Genomic DNA, 24,183 nt, shown 5'->3' on the forward strand with positions numbered 1-24,183 from the left:
CAGAATATTTATTGAAAACTGTAAAATAGTATGTTATCCAATGTTACATATAATATAATAATATGTTTTTATATGAAGGGAGTTAATAACTTTCAGCACATCTCTGAGCTGCTAAATGAAATCAAAAACACATTGAGGTGAAAATTATCTTGGTTATTCAAGTTGGATTTCTTCTATTTGGATTCTCAGCTGTCTTGATCTAAATCTATATAGGATGACTTACAGGTGTCACACATCCCAGATAACTCTTGGTAATGAGAAAAGTCTGACCTGTCTTGGGCCTTGCACAGAGGTACCCAGAGACTTCATATATTACAATTCATAAGATAATGGGAGAACCTGAATGAGAACAATGTAGTCAGCTGCTGAAGGAGTGTGTGATAAACTCTCAGCTAAGATCTCAATTAGGCAAGCAAGGTCACTTCTTATGGAATAAGCAAAGAAACAAAGTGAGGGGACTAGGCCTCTTCCATGTACTTTTTGGGGCTGAAGCTCACATTCATCAGTGGTTCAAAACCTCTTCTCTGCCTTCGGTGCTGGAAGAGTACAAGCAGCAGAACGAGCACAGCCAGAGCTATAAGTGCTCCTCCAATTGTGGATCCAACCATGACAGCCCACGCTTGGGTTTCTTCAAATGAATCTGGAAATATGAAACATCTGAAGTGAGGACAGCCAATAATTTCATTTCTCAGATCACAGGGAAGAAAGAAAATATCCCACAGCCTGGTAATTATGATTACTTTTGTGGCTTAGAGACACCCTCTGGCCATGGGGGAAGCTGGTAATGCACCATGTAACCAACACACATACCAGAGCCAAGAGATGCTTCCTGCCAGAGAAGTCTGCAGCTGAATTTAAACTTCAACCTTTCATGCAAATTGAAGTGTTGAAAATGGGAAAGATTAACAATGACAAGACAAAAAGATCATTCTCTTATCTAATTTGGCCAAAATTATGAATTATTTAAGCAATTCTTTCTATAATGACGTTTCAGTATAGCTCTTTCCAATCTATTTTGGTCAACAGAAAACCCTCAAATTTTCCTATAGACCACAAAGCAGCCTATTATCAAACTTTTAACTGAAAACACTACTTAGTGTGGTCTGTCAACCAGCTCTAAATCGCATCCTCTGATTTTGAATCACTTCTGGGGAACCACTTCTGTCTTCTAAGATAATATTGCCCATTCTTATAATAACCCTGCTCCACTTGGCTGAATAACTTTATTTTGTGTTTTCATTTATGCTTTCAGAAGCAAAAATTGCCTACTGTCCTGTTCTGAAAAATGCTACATATACCAAGATGTCAATAACTACATTTGCCAAAATATTCAGAAAAAACTCTCAGAAGGGCTTATGATATTTAGAAGGTACTTAGACTTATGGGCTTAAATCCAGATGGCTCAAGGAGATGTCTCAATGACTATAGAAGCAACTAAATTTGTGTGCCCTGATCTGCAGTCTCTGTCAACCAAAGAGTAGAGGGCAATCGTCCCCAAGTTCAGTAAGGTCCCAAAATGAATTGTTTACCACTTTATCATTGCTCAAGTAAGAGCCAGTAATGTATTACATATGTTGATTTTTAATGTGGTTACACGAAGTAGAATTAGCAAGTTATATATTTAGATAAAAGAGAAGGGTTTGGATGTAAAAACTTTATTGTCTGAACACTGACCATGCAGACAGAGCTAACAATTTATTTACGTGGGAGTTGAGAAGCAGCAGAATCACAAGCTGCCTTTTTCCTCTCCGAGTACCTCATGCCCAAGGGGCAGCAGTATTTCGAAAGCAGGGGTGGGGCAGTGGTCCAGAGGGAGGAAAACTTAAAATCCATAAAAGGGGAAGTTTAAATTTTCAGGGGAAATTCTGTGGACAGCCCTGAGAAAAGCACTGCAAAAGCAGCTTACATGCCTCTTACAAGTCAGGGCTCCCCTGCATGAATGCAGCCTGAGGACAAGGGTTTCAATCTTTTGCAGTCTATAGACCTTTAAACAGTCTCCACAGATTTAAAACCACAGATATGTGGTAAGCATTTAGAAGAAATTTCTGGCCACAGAAAGGTTAGATAAGCACCTACTGCCTCTCAAAGGAATACCAAAGTAGAGAAAGAAACTTCTCAGATTTAATCTTCGGTAAACCATCTGAAGCATGGTTTTCATGCAGTTCTTACTCTTGTGCCTTTTACAAATATTTGTAACTTGTGTTGCAGATTTTTGATTTTGTGCATAAATACGTTGCTTTCTTGGTTTTTTTTTGTCTTTATCTGATTTGTGTCAAAGGTAATTTCAAATGAATTGACAAACCCTAAATCACATCACACCTATGGACATGGAAAATCATTAAAACTGGGGTTTTGTAACACAAAACACTCAGGTACATCTCTCCACGGTATCCAAAGATTAATGGAGTTCATCTCTAATGAGATTCACGGTGCAGTATTATTCAGGTCCCTGTGCAAAACAAGTATTTTCTAATGACCTGCGTTAGCTAAACGAGCTCCCTGGCAGAGTGCCTGACCCCTGACAGGTTGAAGGATCCTGTAACAAGTATAAACAGTGCTGGGAGCAGGAGCCAAAATCAAAGACTCCTCAGTCCCAAAGGAACACTGTCGTCAACTCGGGATCAGTTCAAGTTGATCCATTTTGCAGCAGAGCAAACTAAGTATGTGCACACTTGTTCTTACCATGGCTTACCTGGTGAGTTGTAAGTACCTTTGCTACAATGTGTGATTGCTAGCAAGCAGGTGAATACACCCAAGTGTTTTGTGAAAAAGCGCCTTATTTTCCAATTGCCTGGGTCATTGAAAACATGAACTGTGTCTTCTCTTGACCCAGAACAGCCTCCACACCTCTGAGACGTACCTGGCAGGTCAATGGCATAGGTGTAGCCGAGTTGTTCTGCAGTTTGGAAGAGCTCATAGTTGGTCACAGGAGGGAAAAAAGGGACCATGTTATACAGTCTGTTGTGACCAATGGGGGCCAGCTCCTCAGGCCAAGCATCGTCAGGGGGGCTAAACCGCTTCATCCACTCATCAAAGATGGCATCAGTAAAGGAGTGAAGAACCTGCAAATCCAGGCATGAGCACGCACATGGGAAAGCCCGTTAAGGCGAATGTACCTCTCAAATGTATTTTGATTTCTCTCATCTCTAACAGGTATGGAAAATTGTGGGAAATTTTATTCTTTCACGCTCATTTTAGAGCATGCCATCAGCTCCACAGGTCCCATGAATTTGATCAGGTCTTGTCCAGTGAGTCTATAGGTATATAAAGCACTAATACAGGAAAGTTTGATGCACTCATGATTTTTAATTATCACTGGAAAATTTTTGAAAATACCTTACAGAAAATAATCTTGCATATAAACTTACAGCATAATGAAATGAAGATTTCATTGTGTAAGAAAGGAATTAATGTAGAAATTCAATAATTATTAAGAAAATAAGCTGGAGAACCACTATGTAAGTATTTGGGCTAATTTCTCCAATGAAAGATTGCAATCTTAAAGGTAAGAAAGAAATTAATTGTATTAGAATTCCTCTGTATAATCACTGTGGTTTAGTCTAACAAAGAGGAAAAGAAATTGTCATGAATTTGTTAGGAGAAAAAGATGTGTAAGCAAAGGCAACTGTTTCATTTGCACATTGCTGTTTGTGCTGCTCATTGCAGTGCAGCACTGTACCAATACACCAGTGAAATCACATTATTTCTATCCCCAAAAAGACCATGAAATGAGATGTGCTTCCTTGTAGCCTGTGAACTTTTAAACAAAGAAACATACTTAGTTTACTGCTCTAAAATAACTAACCCCATTTTCTGTTTTTCCCATTGCTGTAAAACTACCCAATATAAGCCATTAAATTTAGGTACCACCTAATCAGAGGACTCAGGGCAACATGACTTGGAATAGCAGCTGTTCTCCCTAAAATCTCGTTTTATATTGCACAAATCACCCTGAGATTTCTTCCCTCTTTAATTGACCATTATGCAGGCGTGGCAGTGTTCAAGAAAAGAGAAAAGATTTATCCTTTTCTATCTAAAGGACTTATTTTTAGGGAATTCACTTCTGTTCTGCAAATCTGTGGTGAGACAGCTGCCTTTGAGTCACAGCCACTGCTGCTCAGGCTGGGGGAAAAAGACATACCACAAAGATGGGATCATTGGCAGCTGCGTGAGGGAGAACGCTGGTCCCATTCAGGAAAGAGTGAGCCAAATTATGAAGGCTTAGCATCGGTGAGTTAAGGACTCCGCTTGGTTTATCAAAGCCCTCCAGTGCGTTCCTGTGGATGGGTAAAAGCAGCAGCAAGTATCCATATTTTGCTCACAAATACGCACATAAGGAAAACCCATGCGCATTTGAGACAGAGATGACTCTGGAGGAGCTGAAGGACAAACCTGAAACTGAAACTGGAATTGCGGAAAAAGGGGGGGCTGTCGAACTCCTGCAGGGAAAGGCACCTCCTGACATCCTCCGCGGTGGGCAGCTGCTTGCTGGAGCTCCCAGGCGGCCTCCGCCGCAGTGGCCCTTCATCACTCCCGTTGCACAGTGTGACCAGGCGGTTGTAGTCATCCAAGCTGAGCGTAAAACAGAAAAAGGAACAAGTTAGAAGAAGGTGATGACACCTGGCTTGCTGGTTTTTTCTCCCATAGTACCAAAGAGGCCTCAGCTGGATGTGTGAGAGAGCAGGGATTAGGGACTGACACCCCCAGGTCATCTCAGTTCACCTCCCACAGCCTGGGAGATAAATTTATTGCAGGATTGCCACCATGCCATGACTTGCCATGGCTCTGAAGCCTCTGTGGACCACCAGTCATTTGGACCAAGATTGGCTGGGCTCATCCGCCACAGAGAGAAAATGGTTTAGAAAAGGCAAGCACAACTGCCTTCACTCCTACTCCTCTCCCAAGGGCTCTGGAAGAACAGGTTTTGCCAGACAATCTAAAAGGGTCTTTTGAATTTTGAACTGAAAAACTTTCAGTCCTGAGTGAGGACTAGTTTTTTAACTCTAAACAAAGAGGAAAAAACCCAGGAAAGTCCCACTGCGGTGTGGGCTAAGAAAATGCAAGGAATGACAGTAAACAGGATTTCACTTTCCATTCCTCATCCCCTTTAGAAGAAAAAGCAACTGCAATGCATTGCATCCTCTTTTTCAGAGTCTGGAGGACATCCTGCTGTTGCAGGCATTGCCCACTAGCCAATGAGGAGAAAGTCCTTTATATTAGGGACAGAAAGAGAGAAAGAGGAGGAGAAAAACAGTGTAACACTTGTGAAAAAATTCCGTGCCATTCAGTATAGAATGAAACATCATTTTCAGAAACTCCTGAAGTAAACAAAAGCTCTTCTCTGTTTGGCTTTGGCAAGGCGAAAGTTTAGTCACGTCAGTTTTCAAGAAAAAACAAAACCCTATTGATCTTAGAGAAAAATTAGGGGCAAGATTTAAAGCCAGCTGGTGCCTAAAGCTAGAATGTCAAGTAGTTCTTTAGGTACCCAGAGAAATAAACTCTTTTGAAAAGCCCTGAGCTCTTGGTACCTCCATATGACTGACGGCACGCTGCCCCAGAGGTGACAGAAGAAGGTTTTATGAGTGTTGTAACCAGTAGCATCTTATGTTGTAGCACCCCAATCCTGCACGTCAAAGCCCTACCCTCACCTGAATCAGTATATGCCTAAAGACAGCTGGCAGTAAGCACAGGGCTCTCTCTATGTTGTTTCCCATGTGAAATCTCAGCTGCTTTGAAGTCAGTCCCCAAACTGCACTAAATGTATCAGGGTTAGGATCTCACCCAATACAAGGGCATGGATTTTTCAGCCTATCTCTAGCTTCCTATAGGCCAAAACAGTTTTCTGTTTCTGCTGCCAAAATCGGTTGGGTGTTTGCTACAGTGAACCAACATACAGGCATTTCTTCTTTAAAAAAATACTTGCCAGCATGCACGCTCTTTAAACGGTTGGCAGCCTCAAATTGGCTGAATCGACTAAAATCTTGTAACGAAAGAATAGTCTTTAAAAAATATACTTCCATAATAGAAGGGGGGAAAGTTTGCACAGCACCATCTACACACAAACTGACCGTGATTCCCGGTTTTAAAAAAGACATCTTGGCTCTTTTCCTGCTGCTCACGCACCCTGAGAGGGCAGCCCGCACTGTCAATACTGAATGAAAGCAAGGTTTGGTGGGTATGCAAGCTTGTCCTAGATATTCTTGTACCTGTTACAAACTATTTGCCACTGGGAGAACCTGGAGCTCAGGTTGATCAGCCCCGGGTCATCCAGCCGCGATGCTCCAAAGAGCTGGTCTGTGCAGACGTCACACTCATTTCTACCCGTGGCAAAGTTCCAGTAGGGCAGCGCAAAGGAGTCGTTGTCCATCAGTCGCTGCAATGGACAAAAATAGGAAATCACCTTCAAAGGAAAGAGAAAGAAAGAGATTCCTGCAAGTTGTTTCACTGGGTATTCATTGGATATTTCACCGGATATTCTGCTTTTCATTCCACTTTTCAACCACACACACTTCACAGTGCTGCTCCAAGTCCTTTCAAAAGATTGGTGTGTTAAGTCAGTCCTAGCAAAGACATTGTCACTAGCTATTCTACTGTTGGTCTGTGCTTTTTTTGGCCATGTTAGGCTTTCTACCAACTCAGAGACCAGGCAGAAAAGCAGGAGCAGAGATGAATCGAGCCTCAAGGAACTAAGAGGCATTCTGAGTGATGTAAGTGGGTAATGGGTAGAATCGTGCACGTGGTTTGCTTTCACTCCAGAAAGGCTAGCCCTGGGGAAGAATCTGAACTTGTATTAATAGAGGAATACAGTGCATTGCTTGTGCTTGCTTGTTAAACACGATTTCATGCAAGCAAGATCCTCCAGCTATTTTGACGCCAACCATTATTAACCATTAGAGATCTGCGAGGCTGAAATACAGTAACATTGCCAAAGTAGAAGTAATGCAAATGGAAATGAGTCAAAGCTTCAGCAGCTGACTGTCAGGCACATTAACATATATTTCTTTAAAAGATGAGTTGCTAAATATATATGCACATATTAAATCTACAGCATGGCACATATAAAGGGGGCAATATTTAGAGTTGCTTTTGTTAGGAGGGTATCTTCAACATCAGCAGAGAATATCTGTTACCAAATTTTATGTGTAGGTGTTGCTTTGATTTTGTTAATAAATACTGTTACTTCACGACTTCTGTCTTCTCTCATGGAGATGAATCAAAAAATCTCCATGATAACCTTCAGATCATTGTTCACAGTGAGAAACTGTTCAGTCTTCAGTATCTTAAAGCACTAATTTCACTTCAAACAAAAAAAGAGCAATGAGCTCCTGGGGGTTTGGGTAAGAGTATATCCTAGGAAATAGCTTACCTTCCTTATCCTAGGAAATAGCTCAACAAAATCACATAGCAAAAGAGAGAAGCTACATGAGGAAAGGGGAAGGCTGTTCACCTAACCTGCAGGTCTCTCTCCAGCAACAGCAAATGGTACCTATGCCAAGTAACAAAGGCAGGTCCTTGATGGGAGAAATCAATGCCTGTGAAGGGACGGCCAGGTCCTACAAAGGGAAGATAAAATAAGCACTTAGGCAACAAATGAGGCTTGAGAGAAAGAGGGCACCTTCTTCTATTCCCTGGAGTGGAGTTAAAGAAGAACCTGCAGTTCTGCACCTTCGGAAGAAGCACACACATCAGAAGCTACAACACTTACATGGGACAAGTGAAACAAAATCCTCTGTGGATGTTCGCTTCAGTGCTTCTCAAAACTTCACACTCCTCCAGAAGTTGGATATTGTGAAGATTTATTACAACTTTAGTGGATTTTGGTTTTAAGTAGCAGTCTTATTGTCTAAAATCCTTTCTCCTTGCTAATATGTACCATATTATCTCATTCTTTTGCCCAGTGGCAGGACTTATGCCTTGTATCTATCAAAAGAACCTCAGCATTTTCTATAACTTGTCAACAGTAATTCAACATGTCCTTTGCTAATTTTCTTCAAATTGTGCTTGTTATTGTGCTCTTGATATTACACATGAGAACTAAGACACTCAAAAGCTAGGGGCTTCAACCCACGTATGAATTTATTTATCGCTGCAGCAGCACTGGAAGTTGCCTCTTCCCCTTTCCACATGACCATCTTGTCCCCTGACAGACCTTTGCTCTTGCTAGGCCAGAAACTGCTTCCTTCTGCCCTGCAAAACAGAATCGTGTCAGAAGGGGAGACTGAAGAAAACCCCATTGCAGGGTAGCAGAAACCCACTAGCAAGGAGGTAGATACGGCTGTTCAGCTTGCACGTAGGACTGCCAGGTAGAAAAGCCATACTGCTGTCTCCTCTTGCGAGAGCTGGCCATTACAAAGTGGGGCTGGCATAGGTACTTCTGTCTAGAAGAGCAATGACATCTAGGAATCCTGATCTGGGAGAAAGCATGGGATTAGGTACCCAAACCTCTAACCTGGTTTTGTTTGAAAAGCTGGCTATGCTTAGTCAGGCAAACCCTGTCCTTAGTGACTTGCTGAAGGCCACAGAAAGCAGTAGCGCTTAAGTCCCCAACATCTCTGCCTGATCTCTGCCTTCACAATTGCAGAGCCCCTTTCCCACTGCTGCGGCATCTACTTTGTCCTGTGGACTAGGAACATCTTTTTGAAGTGAATCACTGCCTGACCACACTTTGTTCACCCAACAGTGGACCTTGTGAACTGCCTCCCTGTCAGATGAAAGATGCACCAGGAGTGCGGCTGGTGTGCTCCAGCCACCACAGGCCATTCAGTCGTGGGGACTGGACTGCAGCAGGTCTGAAGCAGACCTCCTTCAACCGCAGGTGGCCACCAGCTCCTCAGCGCCAACTGTTTCACTACACAGATCTGCTCCTACTGGGACTCACTGCTCGCTGAAGTAATGCAGCTGTGTTAGGCATACTTACGTTTGTTCAGCAATGATACTTTTCACCTTTTACCTGCAGAGCCCCTTGGATAAGAAAAGCACTAACCTAACAGCGTGTCTCTGACCGAGTAGTAATGAAGCCAAACAAAGTAGTTATAAATACTACAGTTGGCAATTTGCGGTTCGTCTCCAGTGGGGCCAAGCAAACTCATCCAGTGCTGAGTTGCAATTACGTAGTCTGGGTGAATAGTTGTCTTCGCACGGTCTAGAGCATCGAAGAACTGCTCCCTCTCCTCTGCTGTGAGGGAGTGGACATCCTTCCTGACAACTGGTGGCTTCCTCATGTTGCAGTCAGGGCCAGTCCAGCCAAACTTGCAGTCACCGCAGTTATAGCCAGCAAAGTTTCCTGAATCAGGAGGGAAAGAGCAGTCATGACATTATGAATCAGAGAAAACTAACAGTGAAACGCAGAATTAAGAATTAGCACTTGTTTTCCCCAACGATGCCCGTTCCTGGAAGGGACAGCAGCTGAAAAGATTGGCAGCTTTGCCAGTTGCCTAACCAGAAGGATGGCTTGCTTCCCAGAGCTGTGACAGGGCCAAGAATCACACTCAGCCAGCTGGGGAGGTGAAGCGCTGGGTAAGGGGCTTGATGCCCCAAGGTGCTCAGGGCTCTGCAAAGCCCTCAGGCACATGAGGAGTCTTGCCAAACAGAGGCTGAGCACGTGATGAAATGCTTTGCTTAGTTGGCTCTAAAGTACTCCCAGACTTCCAGGATCAAACCCAAAAAGGGTCAGCTCACATGGATCCTTAAGCACAGAAAAAAATCCCCAAACAAAACAGTTCTCTTAAGGACAAAACTTAGGAAAAACTAACGTCTGTTAACAGTGTGTCTGGGACCCAACACAATCTAGGACAAGCACCAGGGGTGCTGCAGGTCAAGCTTTAAGCATTATTAAATGGTCCTTCAATAAGAGCTTGAGAAACACTGCAGCCCCATGTTCCCCACTGGCATTGTTCCTAAGACAAGTAATCGGGTCCGCTTTAGCCTATTAGCTCAGACCCTCTAGTGTGGTGGAAGAGCCGAGGAAAGCAGAGCTTGCTTTACGCATGGCCCTTCACCCACCGTGGCAGACTGCCAGTAGCAGCAGAAAGGCCCCACTGCACCTTGCTTTGCCTTTGCCAGGGGAGACAGGGAAGGACCGTTCCTGCAGCAAACATCTGCCTCCTGCCCGCACACAGGCAGGCTGCTGTCATAGCAGCGGTGTAGGACAGTGGGCATTGCTGACCCAGGAAGGACGGAGTGGAGGGCAACCAGGACTCCTCTGGGATCTCCCCTCAGTTCTCCAAAATCTGCACTGAGACTCCCTAACCCCACCCTCCCTCCACCCCCATGTTCACACTCACTGCACACAACCATACCAATTGTCTTCCAAAATGCCACAGAATCTCACTGCTCCCCACACATATTGGCACTTCTAGACCCAGGACAGGCTTCTGGCTAATGTGGAGGTAGGGAAGTGATTTATGAAGTGTTTCTAGATGTGCAGACATCCCTGGGCTGTAGGGTTGAGTCTATGAGCAGAACAACAGTTAACGCTCAAGTAAGATTTCAGACTGTCAGGAGCTACAGGGCTTATTACTAATTTCAAAGACCCCCAAGGTCTTTGAAGGGCTGTTACCAAGAAGGCTGTGATACCATAAGTCAGCAAATATAAGAATTCTCTAAAACTCAATTTGTAGTTTTAGAAAGCAGGCATTCTTTATTGCAGCACCAGGTGCACAGGGGATCACTCCACCTAGTGTGCACGCTGAGTTGCTCTACTACGGGGGTTATATGCACTCAAAATATACATATTCATTAAATTTCTATTGAATAATTAACCATATTCGTACTATTCTTGGAGTTCATTAACATATGCAAATGTCCTTAACACATGTGCATTCACGTTTGTTGGTGGTCTTCTGGGGTCGTCTGGTGGTCATTGACAGTCTTCCTCACCGTGTCCCCTGGTTGAACTCAGCCTTTGGGCATGCTCAGTTCATTTTTGGCTTGGTTACACAATTCTTACTGATAATAAACTATCTAATTCTAGCACATCTCCCTTATTTATTCTACTCAGGGATATAGTGTCTCCAGACTCCCTTCTACCTAATCACATAGCAAGTTCTAAGACTATCTTATTTGTGAATTATTCCAAGTATTTCAAACTTAACTATTTTGCTCCAATTAGAGGAGGCCGTATGTTCTTTTGAAGCTGTGGTATCAGCTGTGTAGCTGTGATATGAGGTATCAGCTGTGTAGCTTATGGCTAGCTCTAGGATAAGAGCTGCTGAGCTCTCAACGTTTGTGACAGACTCCTGTGAGACCTACCAAGAGGACATGAGGACTGTTAACTATAGGTTTGGAGGTCTTACGGTTACTTCGGAGGCTCTGAGATCTATAGGTTTACGTGCTATCATGAAGCTTAGGACCAGTGTTAAGTTCAGGGACCACAGGGTGAAGACTTCAACTAGATTTTGGATCATGCACAGCCCAATGGCATGCCATGACAACAGTTTCCAGGTGTATGGCTCACATTTTATCCAGATGCAGGAGGGGAGCAGCTGGGCTCAGCTGCCAGGTTCCAGCTACGAAAGAAGTCACCCAAAGCAAGTATTTTCTGGTTTTATGAAAGAAAGAAGATTGCATGGATATGTTACTATGATGAGGACAGATATTAAGATGGGGGGAAGCAACATAGAAGGTTGATTTTATCATGATATCCTGAGAGTCCCATTAGAAGAGCACAATTACTGTTGAAAATTTGGCGTACTCTGCTATCTGTATACTTGCTCATTCTTGACAATTCAGCCTAGTTGTTAGGGCCCATCACATACTCCAGCCTGTACTGACCAGATGGCAATTATCAGGAACAGCTTGCAACATTGCCTAATTAGACCATGTATATTGCACAGATTTCAGTACATGGACCATGAACTTCTGGAAAGCAGCTGTTATCCCCTCAAGACCAAAGGTACAATTCAATCCTTTTTAAAAGAAGGGTGGCAAGGCAGGAATTAACCATGAAAAGATCTGTCAACAACTTTTTTTGAGATTGGCGGTCAAGCTTCCAGTAATTCAAATGACCCAGCTACTCAGAGCATTGGATAAGCATCACATTGAAATACAGCATTAACAGAACCAAAGTTAGTGCAGGACCAGGTTTGTCCTGTCTGGTCTTGGTTCCAGAGCATGACTCTACCAGTCACTTTTTGAGGCTCTGAAGGTGCCTGTTCCTCTCTCAGTGAAGGCCCTTTGAATCTATGCAGCTCTTGATGCCCGAGATAATTTTATCGGACAATATCCATATTTTAGGTATATATACTGTATGTGCCTCCTCAGGCTATGAAAAGATATTTGCAAAAGCCTGAAATGATGAGTCATCTTTGTGGGGAAAAAAGCTTTTCCCCACCCGTAAGGCACCTGGACCCAGGTGGACCAATGACTTCTCACCTGTTTCCCTTCAGCAGTGCTAAATATATCTAACTGATGCTCTGCAGGATTTTCAATCTTAAGCACCTAATCTGAAGTAATGCAAGGGGTCCGTTCTTTCCATTACTTCACCAGACACTTTTCAATGGGACGTGAGCTTTTACTGACTGAGAAGGAGGACTGCAGCAAAGAAGAGACTGGTAAACAGGAGGAGCCAATTCCCAGGCAAAGTGGGTTTTCACACTGCGGTATTTCTGCTGATTGTGTTGAACATCTTTGTAATGTCCTCAGGTCTATTTGGCAATGTTCTCTTGTCAGAAATAAACAAAACAACAACAGTTCATGAAAACTGAAAGTTGCTTTTTGTCATTTTCTTTCCCTAGACTCTGTGCATCACACAACTGTCATTATGCAGTAGCTGAAATGGTGAGAAGTTGATGGAGGTCTGTGGGATTTCCCACATTGCAAGCACGAATGACTGCAGTAGACAGCCCAGGTTTTTTATGTCCCACCCAAACCACTTTGTCAGCATTTGTTTCTAAAGCATTCTACCAGGCCACTGGTTTGGAAATGATACATTGCTGTTTTCAGAAAGTCCATTTACTGCCTTGTGGACTTCCCACATGATAGCACCATGAAATGTATATCCCAGTCTCTTACAACTTAACTTTAATGTCTGCTACGCTGGTGATGGTGGACTTCGATCGTACAGCTGTAGGAGAGCAGGAAAAGTAATCTCATATTATCAGGTTATAGCACACAGTAGACATTTTCAGTAAGACAGTGAGACCCTTTCAAGATCCTTTTGAACACAGGGACCACAGGAATATACAAGTATTCACGTCTTAGCAATTTTTTGCCTTCAGTGACTAATGTAGCACCTTGGTGTACTGCTTCTCTAAGTCTATGCCAGGGACAGCTGAGGTTATTCTCACCTCTTGTGGTTCCTAGACAATATAGTGTGGGAGGTTGTTCTGGAACACAGACAGGAGACCATGTCACAGATGGGGTCCAGATGCTCGCTGCTTGTTCCACTGCTTTCAGGAATGCCCATTGTACTGCTGCTGGGCAAAAACAGTCAGCCGGGGTGTCTTCCCCACTAACTCTTTTGTCTGGAGATGAGATGACAAGCCTCAGGAGCTGTCGTCTTCTGTGCCTAATCTCACCATCATTAATGGTGTTCTTTCCCAGTCAAGCTAGATGAATCTGGCTGTTTCTGTAGCCTCTATGCCCATGCTACTTCTCCCAGCATGTCAGTCCGTGGACATGACACAGAGAAAAAGACATTTCTTATGACATGACACTTGGTAAATGTTAATAGACACCACCGGTGTATGCTAACACTAATTATCACATACCAGTGTAGCCGCTTCTCAACCCTAGTGATTGCCTGAGCTCACAGACAGGGATTCTTCTACCTCTGAGCAGTCATAGCATGTGGTTGGCCTTCAGACAATAAGCGTAACACAAATTAATAACTCCAGCAGCTCAGTGTCCTTTCTTCAGTAAAAAGGAACCCATCCAACACTCACCATCTTCTGCCTTATTGAACCAAGATGAAAGCTGAGCAGTCATGCCTCTTCCTTCCACAGAGACCAGCTTAATACACATCATTTATCAGATGGTGAGAAAGAACTCCTTTTCAGACTTCTTTAGCCGTTGCGTTAAAACATGAGTTATATTAGATTTGAAACACCAGCATACTGCAGTATCCCAAGGGCAGGATCAGGATAGCTGCAGTGTTAGACAAACGGTTAACTCTTCTGTCTCTTCTAGCTCTTCATTTGGACATACTGTTAGGCTGTAGGATGTGGAAGATCCATACCTAGCACAGACTCAAGGTATGGTTATAATTTAGTATTATCCTACAGCCACATTGCCCTACAATAAGTAAATGAAGTGTCTTTTATAACCACTTCAAAAGCTCATTTTTATTTCATGGGAGGGTCATCGTATCAGCTACGTGGCTTAACTGGCAATTTGCTTACAGCTAAACAATAGAATTTAAACCTTCTGTCCCCAGCATGATTATATATTGCACAGGATTGTGAAAAGATTTAAATACTTATTTTCTCAGAAAACTTATATGGAAAAAAAAAATAGAGTACTGTTCAGCACATGTCCACATGTCAGCCTTAGAAAATGCCAGGAGAAAAAAGAATTATAATTACGTTAAACTCCTCAGTGAATTCAAACTACATCACTGCTTAATCACTGTCACAATCTGTACTAGCAACCACATGACTGACTGCAGTGGTTTTTTCACAATAATCTTCTGTACTGAGTTTTTACAATGGTATACCAGATCTGTATCCCATTAGTACAATTTTATCCTTTAGAAATCAAAATAACATTTTGTTCATAAGTAAAACAGTGTTCTTCTAAACTATATTTAACTATCCCACTGAAATACTGCTTTGTTGTGTAATTAGCTACAAGTGCCGATTTTCAGGGTTAGCCTAGTGCATCCAACATTTTGTCTAATTCAACACATGCACCTTATTGAAAAACAAATTACCATGTTCCCCTTTTCATAGTACTGCATGCTGACAGGAACTGTCATCAGGTCATTTTGGTTTAAAACTTTACATGAATTCAATTAATGTTAGGTGCACCCAAACCAATTGTAGAACACATACAATGAATTCAAAACTGAAATTAGACAGGAACTAAAAGCTTTTTTCTACCTCCCAGCCACATATTCATGCCATAACCATGTCTTTTTTCTAAAGATTCTATTTTTGCTGCCACTAACTTGAGTGAAACATGCAGCAAGCTGCATCCTGACAACGGATTTTTGTCTTTTTGATCACGGTTCTTTGTACAAAAAGTGGGAAGTAAAGCTAGATCTTTCTGTTGTACTTATCTTATTCTCTTATATTTGTCCCCAGTTAAAGAAAGACTGATGTATATTATCTGCTAAAGCCTAGAAATGGAAATGTGGGCGTTTTTTATTTTCCTTAGAAAATTTATATTAATTTGAAAAAAAATATTAAAATAATCTGACTCCACAATAATCACTCATCAATATTTGTTTGCATTTGGGATTTTCCTCTTTTTTTTCCTCCAGAAATATTCAGCACCTGTTTGGACACAATTTTAAGACATTTTTCCTCAGTGAACAGCTATAACAAATGGCCACATTTTCAGAGTTCCTTTCATCCTTAGCTATTAAGTTTTTAGCAGAAAGCTCAAATGGATTAATTTATTGCAAAAACTCTAGAATCCCCCCTTTGGAAAGTCCTGGTCCCTGTTCCTCACAGTTCCTCCAGGTTTCCTTCCATACAGCCATCAGCTACGTGACATGTTTAAATGGCACTGTCTAACCAAATATAATCAGCTACATGGCAGTTGGAGCTTCCATAGCTTATCGTTTACACTATGTCTAAACTATAAATTGAACAATGCCAAAATGGCATGGGAACATGACTGGTTATATTGTTAAAACTCTAGAAAAAGCCTTGGCATGGGTTGGAGTTTGCACAAGCCAGGAACCATTTCAAATAGTCTGCACATAACATTCATTTGAAAAATAAGATACCTTAGTAGCAGAGATGTGTGCTGTTCCATGTCCCTATGAATGAGCATATTTAAGTTATGTTACCTACCAGAGGTGAGAGGGAGACAGATTGGTGGAGCCACACTCTACCATCCCTGAGGCCAAGGCAGCGGATGGAGGCTCCACAAGAACAGAGGGTCCCCTACCCTCTTGCCACCAAGCAGAAGGAGGGGACCTAAGAGACGGGGGGAGTGGAAACAGGTCCCTGCCTGGGGCAGCAGGCGAATCCCCGTCCGGCCTCCCTCACCTTCCCAGCTGCCCCTACACAACAGATACAGGGCTCTGGAACTTGAGGGCCAGGCAAATAGGATGTAGGTGAAGGTCCATCTGAGGGGTTGCCTAGGGAGAGTCAGGCAGCCCCCCACATTATGACTGCCCCTGTTAAGAAGAAAAGGAGGGTACTTGTTGTAGGCAATTCCATTCTGAGGGCAACAGAGGGCCCAATATGCCGACCAGACCCATCCCACAGGGAGGTCTGCTGCCTCCCTGGGGCTTGGGACAGAGATGTTACTAGGAAACTCCCTGGTCTGCTACAGCCCTTTGATTACTACCTGCTGTTGGTTACGCAGGTGAGCAGTGATGAGGTTGCGGAGAGAGGTCCAAAAGTGATCCAAAGGGACTTCAGGGAACTGGGGCGACTGGAAGAAGGCTCAGGAGCACAGGTAGTGTTTTCCTCAATCCCGTCAGTGGCAGGGAAGAATACTGAAAGGAACAGGAAGACTCATCTGATTAACATGTGGCTCAGAGGCTGGTGCCATTGGTGAAACTTTAGTTGGTTTTGGTCATGGGGAGGTTTACATGGCACTGGGCCTCCTGGCAACAGATTGAGTTCAACTGTCTCAAAGGGGGAAAAGGATTCTTGCTCATGAGTTGGTGGGGCTTAACAAGAGGGCTTCAAACTAGGTTCAAAAGGGGAAGGGGGTATAGCCAGGCCCACTAGAGAGGAGCCTAGGGGTGGCATGCGGAGATAGGGGTGGGATCTACAGCCCAGCACAAGTGCTTCTACAGCAATACACGCAGCACGGGCAGCAAACAGGAGGATCTGGAAGCCATTGTGCAGGGGAAAGCTATGACTTAGTCACCATCACAGAGATGTGATGGGATGACTTCTGTGACTGGAGTGCTGCAATGGATGCCTATAAGCTCTTCAGAAGGGACAGGCAAGGAAGGAGAGGTGGTGTGGTGGCTCTGTGTGTTAGGGAGGGTTTCAATTGTCTGGAGCTTAGGGACTGTGATGATAAGGTTGAGTGCTTACGGATAAGGATGAGGACGAAGGCCAACAAGGCAGATACCCAACTGGGAGTCTGTTACAGACCACCCAGCCAGGATGAAGAGGTAGATGAGGTGCTCGATAAGCAGCTGGCGGAAGTATCACAATCAGTTGACCTTGTTCTACTGGGGAACTTCAATTTACCAGATATCTGCTGGAAATCCAACACAGCAGAGGAGAAACAGCCTAGGCAGATCCAGGAGTGTGTGGAAGATAACTTCCTGACGCAGATGGTAAGTAAGCCTACCACCGAGGTGCCTCACTTGATTTCCTGATCACAAACAGAGGACAGGTGGGAGATGTAGTGGTTGGAGGCCATCTTGGGTTTAGTTCGGTTCAGCTTTCTGGGAAACTTCCAGAGGAAAAGACTTTGGCCTGTTCAGGGCACTGGCTGGGAAAGTCCCTTGGGAGGCAGTACTGAGGGGCAAAGGAGTCCAGGAAGGCTGGGCTTTCTTCAAGAAGGAAATCTTAAAGGCACAGGTGCAGGCTGTGCCCAAGTGCCGTAAGACGAACCTGCAGGGAAGACGACTGACCTGGCTGAACAGCGAGCTTTTGCTGGCACTCAGGAAAGAAAGGAGAGTTTACCACTTTTGGAAGAAGGGGCAGGCACCTCAAGAAGAGTACAGGGATCTTGTTAGGTCTTGCAGAGAGAAAATTAGACAGGCAAAAGCCCAGTTAGGACTTGGCCTGGCCAGAGCTGTCAGCGATAACAAAAAGCATTTTTACAACTACATTAACAACAAAAACAGAGCCAAGGAGAATCTCCATCCCCTCTTGAATGTGGAGGAGAACATTGCCACCAAGGATGAGGAAAAGGTTGAGGTACTAAATGCCTTCTTTGCCTCAGCCTTCAACCGTCAGACCAGTCTTCCCCAGGGTATTCAGCCTCCTAAGCTGGAAGGTAGGGATGGGGAACAGAAGAAACCCCCCATAATCCAGGAGGAAGCAGTTCACAATCTGCTGCTCCACCTGGACACTCACAAGTCTATGGGGCCAGATGGGACCCACCTGAGAGCACCCAGGGAGCTGGCGGAGAAGCTCGCCAAGCCACTCTCCCTCCTTTATCAGCAGTCCTGGTTAACAGGGGAGGTCCCAGATGACTGGAGGCTTGCCGATGTGACGCCCATCTAGAAGAAGGGCCAGAAGGAGGATCCGGGGAACTACAGGCCTGTCAGCCTGACCTCGGTACTGGAGAAGGTTATGGAGTGATACATCATGAGTGAGCTCACCAGGCTTGTGCAGGACAACCAGGCATCAGGCCCAGCCAGCATGGCTTCATGGAAGGCAGGTCCTGCCTCACCAACCTGATCTCCTTCCATGACCAGGTGACCCACCCAGTGCATGAGGGAAAGGCTGTGGATGTTGTCTGCCTGGACTTTAGCAAAGCATTTGACACCATTTCCCACAGTATCCTCCTAGAGAAGCTGGCGGCTCATGGCTTGGAAGTGTGTACTCTTGGCTGGGTAAAAAAGTGGCTGGATGGCCAAACCCAGAGAGCTGTGGTGAACAGAGCTAAATCCAGTTGGTGGCCGGTGACAAGCAGTGTTCCCCAGGGCTCAGTGTTGGGGCCAGTCTAGTTTAACATCTTTATCAATGATCTGGATGAGGGGATTGAGTGCACCCTCAGTAAGTTTGCAGATGACATGAAATTGGGTGGGAGTGTTGATCTGCTGGAGGGTAGGAAGGCTCTGCAGAGGGACCGGGACAGGCTGGATTGATGGGCCAAGGCCAACTGTATGATGTTCAACAAGGCCAAGTGCTGTGTCCTGCACTTGGGTCACAACAACCCCACGCAATGCTACAGGCTTGGGAAGGAGTGGCTGGAAAGCTGCTCAGTGGAAAAGCACCTGAGGTTGTTGGTCAAGAGCTGGCTGAACATGAGCCAGCAGTGTGCCCAGGTGGCCAAGAAGGCCAACAGCATCCTGGCTTGTATCAGGAATAGTGTGGCCAGCAGGAGCAGGGAGGTGATGGTGCCCCTGTACTTGGCACTGGTGAGGCTGCACCTCAGATACTGTGTTCAGTTTTGGGCCCATCACTGCAAGAAGGAGATTGAGGTGCTGGAGCGTGTCCAAAGAAGGGCAACAAAGCTGGTGAAGGGTCTGGAGAGCAGGTCTTATGAGGGAGCTGGGGTTGTTTAGTGTGGAGAAGAGGAGGCTGAGGGGAGACCTTGTCACTCCCTACAACTACCTGAAAGGAGGTTGTAGTGAGGTGGTTGATGGTCTCTCCTCCCAAGTCATTAGCGATAGAATGAGAGGAAATGGCCTCAAGCTGCATCAGGGGATGTTTGGACTGGATATTAGGAAAAAAATTCTTTACTGCAAGAGTGGTCAGGCAATGGAAGAGGCTGCCCAGAGAGGTGGTGGAGTCACCATCCCTGGAGGTATTTTAAAAAAATGTGTAGACATGGCATTTTTGGTCATGGTTTAGGAGACATGGTAGTGTTGGGCTGATGGTTGAACATGATGATCCTTGAGGTATTGTCCAACCTAATAATTCTATGATTCTATTCCATAGCCCTAAATGCCTAATAAAGACCACAGGTTACACCACTTAAAACTCTGGTGTGCAGACATCCAACCAGTGTATAAAACAGAGTAAAAAAATTACAAGAGAATACTAATAGACAGAGACACATGATCACCAGCATTTTAAAAGCGTCAAATCTAATTCAAATCCCACGCAGCTGTGAACATCTTAGCATTCTCCTACAAAAGCCTTTGCATCCAGCATCAAGCTGATCACAGCAGAGTAGAACCCAAGAGACCTTTCTGAAAATCATCCTTAAGGATGCCTGCCACCTCTATGTTTTATCACCGGAATACTTAGATAACTAGGACTGCAAGGAGAAAGAGGAATACAAATGAAATAAAAATGCAGCAAGATAACCCAGATTTAAAGAGCCGAGGACAGTGGACAGCTCAGCAGAAGTAAGGCTGAATGAAAGGACACTATATTCTGTCCACGTAACTTGGCGCCCAGCCCTGCTAATATCAGATACTTGTGCTTACCTCTACTTGGACAAGCAAATTAACATCTGCCTATGCAGACCATGTCTGTCTATACTGCTCTTCAATTTACTCCCAGGTTTTGATGCTCTAATTACTCAGGGTGTGTAAATATTGGTATATGCTCATGCACTTCAGTGCTTTTCTGACTCAGGGTCTGTGCCTGTATGTGATACCTGACTTTAGTTGTGGATGTATATAAGAACCTTAAAATGAAAAAAAACTACATCCAATTTCTTTTTAAAGTGTTTAGAAAAGTACTTCTACACAAGCATTTGAAATCAAGTCAGAGGAAGAGATAAAAACCGATCTATACTCTAAAGTCGGTTATTATTTTGAGGAGCTTCAGTAACACCATGTATACATTTAAATCATCTGCCACTACCTCTCTGCTTTCAGCTGATAACAGCATTGCAAAATTTAACTTTGTGGGCTGAAATTTTTGACAGTGCTTCCTTCTCAGATTGATCTGGGGTTTTTTGATAGTGAGAGCCAAGGTATGTTTTAGACAAAACAGTTCAGCTAGTTTCAAGAATCAGGTTGAAGGAAAGCAAGCTATTCTTCCCATGTTAGAAAATTCAGACAACTTTATGTTTCAAACAAGAAATCCCAGGCTGCATTTGAAACCTGCCTAGCGGGTGTCTTCAGTGCTTGAGGTGTGCCTTTTGCCTGACTCCTGGTACCGCCTCCTGCCAGCCCTGCAAAGCAGCCTGGGCTGAGGCTGTAGCTCCTGCTCATTTTAACCCTCCTTCAACCAGGGCTGCTGCTGAAAATGGGTCTGTCACCTTACCCTGCCCTGACCTCACCTTCCTATTCCGTCCCTCCTGCCAGTACCAGTGAACTGGTCTTATTAAACCCTGACCCCGTTGGCCAGGTTAGCCTTCAGGCACATCTCCCTGATCCATTTCACCTCCAGCATGTGAAACGCAGAGGTCCATATTAAGTCATGGTGGGAAGGAGTGGCTGGAGATGGGGAGGAAAAGGACAAGATGGTGGTTGTATAGACCCATTTCGGATCGAAGTGAGTTGTAGTTAACAACACTGGGAAATGCCTTGGCCAGACATCCACACATTTTACTGAAAATGTATCGTGATATACCATCTGCATCATCATTTATCATATCATATCAGCATACCACCAGTGTGCATGAACTGCAGAGAGGTTTATCATGCTGCAAAGTACTACTCCAAGAGGAATAAATCTGTGATCAATGCACACTGATCCAGGTTCACTGTGCCATGATTAGCAGTGGCAGAGGTTTGAACGCAGCACTGAAATGCCCAAAACCCTGCAGAGAAAGGTGATGGGTGGCTACAGGGACAACTCTAGGGGCAAAGAGGAAAACCCAAAAGTCTGCATGAGAGAAAATGCTTTTTCAATTCCGTCGCTCTGAAAAAGTGCTGACAGTATCAGGAACATGATAGTATTTTCAGGAAACTGATAATATTTGAAGCCTTCTTGATGCCTTATGCCATCAGGGATGTTTCTGACCTTCAGAGCAAGGTTAGCAGACCCATCCATCCCTGTCCCCTCACCCCAGCACCCTTCTCACCTGTGCACTGACAGCTCTGGTTGAAGAACTTGAGGGGCCACCGTTCCCGGTCATCCACATTTCGAAGGGTGTAGGGGCCACTCCAGGGCCGAGTGTCTGCATGCACCTCCTGACACTGTCCCCTGCCCTGCAGGGACCCACAGACATTGCCTGGCTCCATCCCCAAGGCCGGGCAGCAGCGCTTCAGGCGAAGGGCCTCCACCGTCATGCAGGCACGGGGGAACTGCGCCTGTACCCGGGGGGGACAGCAGCAGCTCAGGTAGCCCAGCCCAGCCCAGAAAAGCCATCTCAGGGCGCCCATTACAGCTGGGTGCAGGCTCTGCCTCTCCGCTGGACCTGAGCGAGTAGAGCAGGGAGATCTCCGTTGTGGGACAACCTGGCCTCGCCATGGCTCCATGTCCCGGCTGACTGGGATAATCCCTCTCACCGCTGAGGATGCTGGTGTTGGGTGTTTGTTTAATCCCAGTCTCTAATTGCCTTGAATGCAGTTCAAAAGACGGGCACTTTGGCTCTGCAATGCCTGACCAGCAGCCACGGCTTTGAGCAGGGTTTATATAGAGGTTGGGAGAAGTCCTCATTAGAGGGATTAGCACAGCACAAATCCTCGTGTTTTGCACATGACATCAAGGGCAGAAAAGATGAAGCGTGACAGCAAGTTCTGCAGGCTCTGGCAGTGTGTCAGAAGAGTGAATGCCTCGGATTTATTTCTCCCGGCCTTTCATGAGCCTTGAGAAATTGATGGTCTCATTTTAGCTGAGGTGGCTGGAGAAACAGGTTTATTCTTTTAATCAAAACCCTGTAAACAGATGATAAACACAAGAGGAAAGCCCTTCTCTTTTCAGTTAATTCACTGCAAGATAATACTTTCCGCTAAAGGAGTAGCAGTGGAAAATGAACTGGAAGCACAAAGGAAATAGGTGCATCATTAATGAAAATGAATAAACCTGGTAGTAACAGCTTGTGATTGAGACTCCACCTGCTGACTGCAGAGCTCCAGTGCTTGTAATCTAAACATCTGAGTAGCAAGTGGAGAAGGGTCCCCTTCTTAATAGCCTTTTTCATGCAAAATAAATTATTTATTTTTAAAGGGTGAGTGGTCCTTGTTTGGTCTCTAATCCTTTCCCCATCATTACACCAGAGGTTGTTTAGGGGCTGGGCTGGCTGCTAGACTTTCAGAACTGTCACAGCTGAGCATTTATTGCCCACCTGGCAGGAGACAGTCTGTAAGATCAATACACACACCAGACATGCAGACAAGTGGTTTTGTTCAGGACATCGACAAAAATTACTTTAAAAAGCTGCTACCATGCAGCAGTTCTTGCCCACAATGCAACTCCTATGTGCCAGAGGAATAAAATGAATAAATCAAAATAAAGTAGCGATACATCATGAGAGAAGTCTGAAGCCATAGCTATTAGTTCAGCTCCACCATACTGAATAAAACCTGGCAACTCCCTTTGCTTCACTGAAAGCTTTCTCAGCCTGCCCCCTCCACACTTATACTGTTTAGCCATTTTTGTAAGTATGTATAATGAAAACAGCTGTGGTTGTGTCTGTACTATTCAATATTTCCATGAATGTTCAACCACATCATTCTGGCACAAGAAGTCTATTATCTATGGAGCAAACTTATTGCTATCAGGCAGCTAAGGAGTTCATCCACATTGCAGACACTGTTATCAGTGCTTTCAGGTTCCCCAATCTTTATATAAAAAATTTATTACTTGCCAGACAAACTAAAATATGATTCTACTTCATTTTTGGAAGTACAAAGCCAATTAGCAATACTATGTAGTCTTAAATGTGTTTCAAATCATCTCCCTTAGGATTCAGTTTACCTAGAACTGGCTTTTGCTGGCTGCTTCCAGCACAACATGTGAAAAAGACAGAAAGTAAGACTAGTTGCTGGAAAAATACGTTGAAAAAGCTCTGGAATTATAAATGGAGTTACTAACTCAGAAGCACCTCCCTATACTACCCAGCACCTGAACACACCTCTCTGGTGTGGGAAAGATCAGTCCTTGAATCTAGGTTAGACAATGTCTTGAACCAAATTTACCAAAATAACATCTGAGAGCAATTGAAATGAACACACATTTATCAGCATTACCAGAAAAACATCAGAAAATATGGACAGGATTCAGCTAGCTGACTAAACTCCTGAACTGAAGTGTCTGTACATAAAATATGTGCCTATGCGACCATTATAATCAAAGCCAACTCAGTTCAGACACCCATAGGAAGGTAGCTACTGCATTTGAGAGCCTATACAAGAAAGAAAGAGTAAACACTGAGAAAGGCAAGGTACTGAAGCAGGCAAGGCAAGGTAAAGCAAGAAAAAGCATTTCTAATGTAGTAGAAGAGGAAGGAGAAATGCGTCATTTTCAGAGAAGTGAGTGAGGCAAAAAGAAATAGCAGATAGATGATAATATGGAGATTACTTAG

General features: G+C 44.3%; 1 protein-coding gene across 1 annotated transcript; it reads right to left on the minus strand.

Annotated features, from left to right (window-relative positions):
* DCT (dopachrome tautomerase) lies at nt 1–22,240 on the minus strand. Its single transcript, XM_075081920.1, has 8 exons — nt 21,739–22,240; nt 8,984–9,283; nt 7,453–7,553; nt 6,207–6,373; nt 4,393–4,572; nt 4,142–4,277; nt 2,861–3,062; nt 1–640 (listed from the first exon to the last, which is right to left on the minus strand). Exons 1-8 carry the CDS (start codon nt 22,133–22,135, stop codon nt 459–461), a joined length of 1,665 nt encoding a protein of 554 aa, XP_074938021.1. The 5' UTR covers nt 22,136–22,240; the 3' UTR covers nt 1–458.
* Between the last annotated feature and the right edge of the window lie 1,943 nt (nt 22,241–24,183).

This window comes from Phalacrocorax aristotelis, chromosome 1 (assembly GCF_949628215.1).
Source record: "Phalacrocorax aristotelis chromosome 1, bGulAri2.1, whole genome shotgun sequence".
Taxonomy (NCBI): domain Eukaryota; kingdom Metazoa; phylum Chordata; class Aves; order Suliformes; family Phalacrocoracidae; genus Phalacrocorax; species Phalacrocorax aristotelis.